The sequence below is a fragment of the Garra rufa genome, chromosome 6 (genome assembly GCF_049309525.1).
Source record: "Garra rufa chromosome 6, GarRuf1.0, whole genome shotgun sequence".
NCBI lineage: Eukaryota > Metazoa > Chordata > Actinopteri > Cypriniformes > Cyprinidae > Garra > Garra rufa.
In genome coordinates, this window is record NC_133366.1 from 1,645,029 (window position 1) to 1,655,700 (window position 10,672).

Below are 10,672 nucleotides of genomic sequence, written 5' to 3' on the forward strand. Positions count from 1 at the left end.
CTCTATCTTACGCCAAGAGTTTCGTCATGTCCTTGAGGCACTTCACGGAGTTTGTACTTAAAAAATAAAAAAATAACAAAATGTGAATAGTGCTTAATTGTTTGCCAATAATGTAAGATTTTTGGGGGGTTGGGGCTTGGTTGAATAATTTTGATTGCAACTGTATACACACACACACACACACACACACACACACACACACACACACACACACACACACAATCTCATTCTGTCTGTAATGGTGTTGAGAAAAAGAAATAGGTGAAATCATTTTATTTTTGGTTCCCATCTCAGACTATATAGACCTTTTTTCACCTTTTTTTGCGGTTGTATATGTGCCTGGTATTTAGAAAATAAATCGCATACTTGAAAAAATATATATATTCCAAGTTGAAATGTTATCAAATCTCAGGGAATGATCCATATGATGTAAATACTGACAACTACATTAAAAAAAAGACTTACTGGCACTAAGGATGCACCTAGAAAATAATAAAAAATAACGACACTTTTTTTTTTGTTTAACCAATGTGAAACCGCTTTGTCACGTGATATCTGTTAGTATTCTCAACGCTGTCAGCTTTAACCAATCACAGTCTATTTTGATCGCCCCACACAGATTTTATTTATTAAGTAACAGTATTATGAATAATACGCTGTGCTTCGATTTGTCTCTCAGAAATAATTAATGCGAATTAACGTGAAAGTGTGTTTTCTGATGATTCTAAACAGACAAAAGCGTCCTGAGGCTTGTACACACGGACTGCGCCCTCTGTCGGTCAGTCCGGTCACTGCAGCAGCGGCAGCGGAACATCAGACCAGAGCCGCGCCGAGCCGAACCGATTCCACTCTGAAATCATGTCTGACGACGAGAAGCTACCGTCCGGATGGGAGAAGCGCATGAGCCGGAGTTCGGGTGAGTCACAGCGGCCCCGTGTCACATATAAACCCGGAACAGAGTCAGTGTTTGGGCGCATGTGAGCAGATGCGCATGCTAACTGGCTAGCCGAGCCGAACCGCCAAAACAACCGAGCCGCTGCGAACCCGCCCAGAGTAACGGACAACTGCTGTAGAGCCCAGCATGAACGACTGATATAGACAGGTTCAGTGCACGAGATGAGTTTAAACATCAGACACTCGGTATCTAAACATATAATTACCTGAACGGTTGAATTTCTAAATAAACGTCTTGATAAATGTGGGCCAGGCTGGTGTTCGGCGTCGTGAGGGTTAACCCTGTTCGTTTTCAGCGTTCAGTTTCAATATCTCTCCACAAGATGGAAGCCAATGTGTGCTTTTTGTTATTTGAACATATTTCTGTGCAATACATGTTAGTTAATCTCATTATTTTTTATTGTTATTGTGAAAAATACGGTCATGAAACCTCCTATCAGGTTGCTGAGGGCATTGAAGGGTTAATTCTGCCACAATGAGCAGCTGACTTACAGAAATACTTTCCAGATAAATGAATACATTGACATGAATTGAGGAACACTAGTTTAAAATATTTCATGAGATGTCTTGTAAATGTTTTTATGCTTACACTAAAAATAGTAAATTTTAGTGTAGAACACATTTGATTAAGAGGCAAGACAAACACAAATAATATTACATTAATTATTTGCAGTGTAAGATGCTTGTCTTTTTCTTTCTTTCTTTTACATTTCTTTGCACCTAAGTTTACATAGACGTTTTCATTTTAATTTTAGTCATTTGTGGTGCATTTTAGTCATATCTAATTCGTTTTTTGAGTCATTTTGGTTTGAGTAATTTAAAGTAGTTTAAATAAAATAACGCTGAAATCCTGAAATAAATTGACATTTTTAATATTGTATTTCTTATTGGCAAATGGTGACAGCACTGTTTATATTCAATATATATATATATGTTCTCAGTTGCAGTTGCCTTACTTTACAAATGCAAACAGGCTTTTCTGAAGATCCAGAACTTTAGAAAAAAAAATTTGCATCTACAACAGTTTACTGGCATATTGAAAGTGATAATGTCAAAATATAATGTACTATTTTTGGCTTTGAGAATTTTCTATTAATAACACAACTATGCCATAATTATTCAACCCCTATTCAGCATTGTTTTTAGTCACTTTTTTGTATGCTGGGGAGCAAAATTGTCTTAAAACACAATTAAACCTTTAGAAACTCTATTAAAAAGCATACATTCAGTTAGCTATATGAAGATTTCTAAGACATTTAAAATTTCAGCCTTGTTCCTTAGCTTAAAATGCATTGTACCAGAAAACCTTTGAGGGTGTTGAGCAAAAAAGCGTATAATAAAGTGTTTATCATCTACCAGAACAACTGAGGAAAAAACTGCAATGTACAGGAAAGGAGGAAAAACATTTCAATGTTTATAAGAAGAACACTAGACAAGTATGGCCTTTGTCTTGGGGCATCTTGCCGAATACCGCTCTTGACCAAGAAGAACAAAAAGGCTGCCTTGAACATGCTCAAATTCATCTGGATAGACCTGTGGAGTTCTGTTTGAATGTTTTATGGGCTAATGTGACCAAACTGGAACTTTTTAAACCTATAACCATCTCCATCGTCAAACTCGGAGGTGGATCAGTCCTGTTATGGGGTGTTTTACTGTTGCAGGAAGTGGAAAATACAGCTGTATGAAGGCTAGCATGGATTCTTTTAAGTATAAGGTCATTTTGGCAAGAACAGTGATGCATTTGGTGCAAAGACTGAAGCTGATGATGAATAGACTTTCCTGCGGGACAATCATCCCAAAGTATAAATCCAAGTATACTTCAGCTTGGTTCAGGGATCAGTCGTGCGACTGAGGATGTTCTTGAGTGGCCTGTCGAGTCTCCAGATTTAATTCTCTTTGATAATATTTGATTGAATTTGAAGAAAGTTGTGGCAAAGTAAAAACCAATTATCAGTGATCTGAAAGCTTCTTTTCAGGCGTGAGGCACTTACAGGCAGCGCTTATTGGTGGTTTTATGGAATAAAAGGTTCACACAAAATTTGACATGTGGGGGTTGAATAATTTTGCACATGAGTGTTTAGAGCCAATCTGAGTTTTATCATGATTCATCAATGTTACATTCTCAGAATCACTCAAATGTGTATTAATACAACTTTCTCTAATTGCTTACTGATGTCGTTGTTGAATTGTTTTCATAGATTTTTGTTCTCCACAGCAAAACGTCTTGCAGGTCAAGGGGGTTGAATAATTTTGATTGCAACTGTGTATGGAAAGTATTCAGACCCCCTTAAATGTTTCACTCTTTGTTATATTGCAGCCATTTGCTGAAATCATTTAAGTTCATTTTTTCCTCATTAATGCACACACAGCACCCCATATTGACAGAAAACCATAGAATTGTTGACATTTTTGCAGATTTATTAAAAAAGAAAAGCTGAAATATCACATGGTCCTGAGTATGAGTATTTATTTACAAAATAATGCATAAAATCAGGTTAATTCTCATGGAAATGGTGTCATAATGCTGATTAATTAGTTTCGGTCTCGTGTTCTGTATGTGAAATCATTAAGATGTTAAGTAAAGATGACGTTCCATCAAGATATTTAGTAAATTTCCTACTGCAAATATATCAAAACTTAATTTTTGATTAGTAATTGATAAGTGCATTGCTAAGAACTTAATTCGGACAACTTCAAAGGCTGTTTTCTCAATATTTTGGATGTTTTTTGCACCCTCAGATTCTAGATTTTCAAATAGTTGTATCTCAGCCAAATATTGTCCTGTCCTAACAAACCGTACATCAGTGGACTGGTTTTGTGGTCCATGCTCACATATGTTTGATTGTCTGATCCTCTTTCTCAGGTCGGGTTTATTACTTCAATCACATCACTAACGCGAGTCAGTGGGAGCGGCCGAGCGGATCGGGGGCCGACGGTGTGGGCGAGGTGGAGAAAGTTCGCTGCTCTCACCTGCTGGTCAAACACAACCAGTCCCGCCGGCCGTCTTCCTGGAGAGAGGAGAACATCACACGCTCCAAAGAGGAGGCGCTGCAGCTCATTCACAGTAAGAACCGTGCATTTCATAGATGGGTGTTTCTTCAACTAGGGGCACTTTTAGCCTTGTGAAGTTGAAGGAAAAAAAATTGTTCAAACGTCACATAACACAGTCTAGTTTTAAAGGAACACTCCACTTTTTTTGGAAATAGGCTCATTCTCCAACTCCCCCCGAGTTAATAAGTTGATTTTTACTGTTTTGAAATTCATTCAGCCGTTCTCCTGTTCTGGCGATATCACTTTTAGCATAGCTTAGCATAAATCATTGAATCCTATTAGACCAATAGCATCACGTTCAAAAATGACCAACGAGTTTCGATATTTGTCCTATTTAAAACTTGACTCTTCTGTAGTTATATCGCGTACTAAGACCAGCGGAAATGTAAAGCTGCGGTTTTCTAGGCTGATAAGATTAGGAACTACACTCCCATTCCGGCGTAATAGTCAAGGAAGTTTGCTGCCGTAATATGGCCGAAGCAGGCGCAGTTATATCACACAGCACATGTGGAAATGTTTACTTCTGTCAACATATCCAACGTGCATGCAGCATAGGCAGCGTTCCTCGCCATGGAGACATTTGTGAGAGACGATTTAGAAGATATTTACTTTGGTGCAGATCCTGAACCGTATCAATTTGAACCAGAATTCACTGAAGCTGAGGTTTTGGAACGCGAAAGACAAGAAAGTGTGTCTGAACTGCCTGGGACAGAAGGGATGAGGAGAGCAGATTCGAGCTGGTGGGGCTTGCCAACCCATGCCAACTGAAAGTGAGTGCCTGTGTTAGAGGTCGACCGATGTATCGGTTTTGCCGATTAATCGGCACCGATAGTTGATTGGCCGAACTATCGGTTATCGGCAAAAATCCATGCCGATGGTTTTTCCGGGTTGCATTCTTTGCTGAAGCGGCTCACGCTCCGCTGTCATAGAGTATGAGAGGTTAAGCCCCAGACCAATGTTTAATGCCAGGATTGTTACCATATATTTGTATTGATTTATATCCAGCTGTTCATATTTTTAGCCAGCAAAGTTGCAGATTTAAAGAGAAAGCAAACTGTGTTCATTCAGCCGACAAAATCAGTCACAGCGCGCCTTAGTTTTACATTACACATCTGTCCCACATCGTTCATAAAGACTTGACCCTGGGCTGGAAAATTAAGTATTGTGCATTTAAGCAAACTATTTGTATTTCTGTAGCTCTAATTAAGTCTGTATGCTTAATATAGAGCTATAATTTATGTTTTAGCCTTTTCTTCAGGCCGTTGAAGCATGGTGAGTTTGCATCTTGTTACGCACTTTATTTCACAATGCCATTTTCCTGTTCCTATTTGATTTTAATAACTGATCAACAAAAATATCTATTAAAAATTAAGATAAAAATAATACAAAACGAAATTCGTTAAAGAAGGGATTTTCCACAAATAAAAACGTACGAAGTGGTCAAAAATTGTGTCTGACCCTCTCCAATTCTCCTGGCGTATTGCCGTCCAATTCATACCACGTCCTTTATGACATTTACAAATTACACAAACTTCTTTCGTAATTAACATATTAAACTGAAACAAAACAAAAACAAATCATATTTAAACATAAATGTAAAACAGAAAAGAAATTGTTTCTGAAATGGCTGCAATATAGATCGCACTTTCTCTTTCCGTTTCATGTTTAAACTAACCTTTGCCGCTTTTTGATCATTCTTGAAGTAAACATTTGCCCGTTTGGTGATTAAATAAACTGTTTTAGATTTATGCTTGAACTATACAACGCGTCCTGTGTGTGTGTGATACCTGCAAGTTGTCCGCGCAACACAGCGCTGCACTTTTGTTCGGTTTCATTAAGGGTGGGTGAAAAATAGATTCTCAGACGCATCTCAATCCTCTCTTCAATGAGCGTGTGTTTTTCCCGCATATGGCACGCGTGCGCGCCAGAAACGCGGCTGGCTTCATTGCACAGAATTTCCACAGTGAGCTAATAAGTGTGTATTGTTTGACCGTGTGAGCTATCAATCGCAGTTTTTGACTTTACATGTGCCTTCATTTCTGCCGTTTGTAATGCAGTAGATGCACTGACAGACTTTCAATTGCTTTTTGTGTTTGTTCGTCCTAAAAAGCTTGATTGCAGATGCGGTTAAATGCACTTGGATTTTCAAATACTTTTATACGAAACTGATGTACACACAGTCAGTTATGTTTTCAGAGCAGGACAAAATATCTGATACATCGAAATAGATCTGCATTCGTTTGAATGCAGCCTGTTAAAGCAGCCACTGTCTGATCTCATCAGTAATAATCAAACGAAAAAGAAAAAAACAATAACTATTTCTGTAAACTTGCCGACACTTAAAGAACACTAATTTTAAATAAGTAATTGTTTTAAAAAGTAGCCTGCTTATATAATAAAAAAATGTTAAAATTTAAAGATTCCCACCCCTTTACAATGAGCCCATTTGTAACATCAACTAAGATTGATGAAAGCTGTAGAATAGAAGTGTTGTTCCTTGTTAAAGTGTTAATTTCAACATTTACTGATATATTGTTAAATTTCGAAGTTCATTTTGTTAACATTAATGAACTATGAAATAACTTTAATGATCAATTTATAATTAATATTAATATTTTTATTCATTTACAAAGTATGGTTTAGTATTTATTTTTTTAAATCGTAGAGCACTATTTTAGTTGCCCTTCAATATCCATTTTCAAAATCTATCGGTTAATTAATCGGTATCGGCCAGTGTGGTCCAACCTAGCTATCGGTATCGGTAAAAACCAATATCGGTCGACCTCTAGCCTGTGTTGTCGCGAGTGGGACCAGGTATTGCCATCGATGGCAAGGGTCGATCTACCTGATGAGGAAGTGGCATGTCGCAACATCCGAGGACTTGGATGCAATGCTGCATCCTGCAGTAGTCGATTTTTTTTCCGGTTTGACAAAATAAACTAGAAAAAACGTCACACACCGAGTGGACCTAATGGCCAGCTGTCGCAAGAGTAAGTTATTCCTGCTACATTATATAATATAAAGATTTTAAATGCATACTGTCAGTTTGCATTTTCAGGCTTACATTCATGATGTACACTTTTACTCAAAACTGACTTTAAACACCACCGACTGTTCGCAATAACTTTCTTTTGCAATCACACATGGAATTTGGTCATAGCAAATACTAGGCCAACTGTTCGCCCAAAACTACTCTTCAGGGGTTGCATTTCACAGGTAACGTTAGCCAACAATATCATGTTTCACTTACAGCCGTGGGCGATGCTCCTCGTTGTCCTGTCTGTAACGTTAGTTTGAAGATTGTTGGGATCGCCGTGTCCTTTGGACGCCGTTCTGTAGTACCGTTAAAAAACTATCCAAATAGTTATCTGGTTCAAAATCCTCGGAGCAAACACGCCATTTCTTGATCGTTGCTAACGGTGTTTTGAGATCTATGTTCAGAGCAGCCAGCCATTGATTCATTAGTCGAAATTGCTTTTTTTTCGTGGGAATTCTATGAAAGATGGTAGTAGATTACGTCTTCGACTTACTATCACAGCCCCTTACAATGCACATAACCATAGCTAATCACACACAGGTAAATCCAACCATTAACAATTTACCAGCTGCAACAACCGGAATTACACAAACTTAGCACCGGTCACATTGGAAGTTACCTAGCTGGGATCTAATTTCAGGCACTGTGTGATATTACTGCGCCTGCTTCGGCCATGTTACGGCAGCAAACTTCCTTGACTATTACGCCGGAATGGGAGTGTAGTTCCTAATATTATCAGCCTAGAAAACCGCTGCTTTACATTTCCGCTGGTCTTAGTACACGATATAACTACAGAAGAGTCAAGTTTTAAATAGGACAAATATCGAAACTCGTTGGTCATTTTTGAACGTGATGCTACTGGTCTAATAGGATTCAATGATCTATGCTAAGCTATGCTAAAAGTGATATCGCCAGAACAGGAGAACGGCTGAATGAATTTCAAAACAGTAAAAATCAACTTATTAACTCAGGGGGAGTTGTAGAATGAGCCTATTTCCAAAAAAAGTGGAGTGTTCCTTTAAGGTCTGGAAGAGGACAAACTTAGATTACAAGAGAAATGGTTAATATTTTACTTTTTTTTTGGACCTGCGATGAACAAATGTGCATCTCAATATACAGCTGTTATTTAAAAATAGAATAACTTTAGTTTTTATTTTAAGTAGAGCATGATCTCATAAATTGTGGATACATTTTTAATGTGTGATGAGAACTTTTTCAATATTTTTTAAATTGTGTGTGTGTGGTGGAAATGACAAGAAATTAACATAAATGTAGGGAAGCTTCATCCCAATGCTGGAACAGGACTGTTTCTGGATTGAAACATTTGCAGTCATGCAAATCTATTCTCGCAATCCATATCAATTGTACTTTGTAACCATAAATGTCATTTCCACCAGAGGTAGGACGTTTAGTTTTTTTGTGAAAACATGGAAGACAGCTTCTCTGATTGGCTTTGAATTATTACTTAGCATTTTGCGTATGTAAAATACTCTTATTTAACATAAAATTTGTCGCTTTTTAATAACACCCTTGACGGTACAGCGTGTGGTGGAAATGACGTAGAATATATGTGGACCTGGAGCACAAAACCAGTCTTAAGTCGCTGGGGTATGTTTGTAGCAATAGCCAGAAATACATTGTATGGGTCAAAATTATTGATTTTTCTTTTATGCCAAAAATCATTAGGAAATAAAGTAAAGATCATGTTCCATGAAGATTTTTTTTTTAAATTCCTACTGTAAACCTATCAAAATGTAATTTTTGATAAGTAATATGCATTGCTAAGAACTTAATTTGGACAACTTTAAAGGTGATTTTCTCAGTGTTTTGATTTTTTGCACCCTTAGATTTCAGATTTTCAAATAGATGTATCTCGGCCAAATATTGTCCTATCCTAACAAACCATACATCAATAGAAAGCTTATTTATTGAGCTTAATATGATGTATATATCTCAGTTTTGTAAAATTTAACCTTATGACTGGTTTTGTGGTCCAGGGTCACATATATATATTGACTGATCAATCAATATTTACTTTTATGTTTCTTCATTTGTCGTTGACAATTTAAATTCCCTCCATGTCCAACATGTGCTCTGATGTCACTCAGCATTTCCATTGAAACCACCTAAACAATCTTTCACACAAACGTTTTAAAGCTACATTCCAGTGTTGTGGTGAAAGTGACACCAATATTGTGCAACAGCTATATTTTGTATAAAAAGTAGTATTGATTACATTAAGAGGTCTCACGTTAAATACATTATTTATTTTACTAGTGCTTAATTCAAGTAGATTAATAGTCATATTTTTGAACTGTATTTTCATTGTTGAAGTTTAAAAGTCTGGGTGTGCCACAAGGAGAAAACTGTGATTTTGACACCTATAAGAAGGTTGAAAAGTATGAAAAAAAAAAACATAATAGAAAGGTAGTAAAAAGTTTTTAGGGTGGTTTTATTGATAGCTTGACCAAAAAAGAGAAATTTGTCCAAAGTTATATGTATTTTTTAAAAATGTGACCCTGGAGCACAAAACCAGTCTTAAGTCGCTGGGGTATATTTGTAGCAATAGCCAAAAATACATTGCATGGGTCAAAATTTTAGATTTTTCTTTTATGCCAAAAATCATTAAGAAATTAAGTAAAGTTCATGTTCCATGAAGATTTTTTGTAAAATTCCTACTGTAAACATATCAAAATTTAATTTTTGATTTGTAATATGCATTGCTAATAACCTAATTTGGACAACTTTAAAGGTGATTTTCTCAGTCTTTTTGATTTTTTTGCATCCTCAGATTTCTGATTTCAAATAGATGTATCTCGGCCAAATATTGTTCTATCCTAACAAACCATACATCAATAGAAAGCTTATTTATTGAGCTTTCATGTGATGTATAAATCTCAGTTTTGCCAAATTTAACCTTATGACTTAAGACTGGTTTTGTGGTCCAGGGTCACAAATATGACCAAAGTACATAAGTGCCCACAGTCTAAGAATCACCCAGACACGTTGTGTGAAGGACATGTCTGAATTTACACATCTGTGTGTGTGTGTAGAGTACATTGAACAGATCAAGTCTGGCGAGGAGGAGTTTGATAGTTTGGCGTCTCAGTTCAGTGACTGCAGCTCAGCGAGGAACGGAGGAGACCTGGGCATGTTCGGCAGGGGTGAGATTACGCATCTTACAGCGTTGATGTAGTTTTGTCTTTGTACTGCAGTAATTACTATAGTAGCCTTGGTTGTGAAGATATATAAAGCAAGATTTGATCCATTGTGTCCTGTCAGGTCAAATGCAGAAGCCGTTTGAAGAAGCCTCATTCGCTCTGAAGATCGGAGACATGAGCGGCCCCGTGTTCACCGACTCAGGAGTTCACATCATCCTGAGAACCGGATAACCGTCTGGATTCCCTCTCCGTCACGCCTACATTCGTTCATCCCGCAGATAACTCGCACAGTTACACACACTCTCCCAGATTCCTTATCTTAATCTGTGTCCCTCAAAATACGGCTGCACGATAAATCGCATGCAATTGTGATGCGTATCTTATCAGTAAAGCCGGTTCTGTGATTAGTAGTAAATCTCACGTGATTTCAGATGGCGCAGCATTTAAAACACAAGCTGTAGATTGTCAG

General features: G+C 37.3%; 1 protein-coding gene across 1 annotated transcript; it reads left to right on the forward strand.

The window, feature by feature from the left end:
• The first annotated feature begins 763 nt into the window (after positions 1-763).
• Positions 764-10,665, forward strand: pin1 (peptidylprolyl cis/trans isomerase, NIMA-interacting 1). Its single transcript, XM_073841709.1, has 4 exons — positions 764-916; positions 3,818-4,018; positions 10,096-10,206; positions 10,325-10,665. Exons 1-4 carry the CDS (start codon positions 859-861, stop codon positions 10,432-10,434), a joined length of 480 nt encoding a protein of 159 aa, XP_073697810.1. The 5' UTR covers positions 764-858; the 3' UTR covers positions 10,435-10,665.
• The last annotated feature ends 7 nt before the right edge of the window (positions 10,666-10,672 follow it).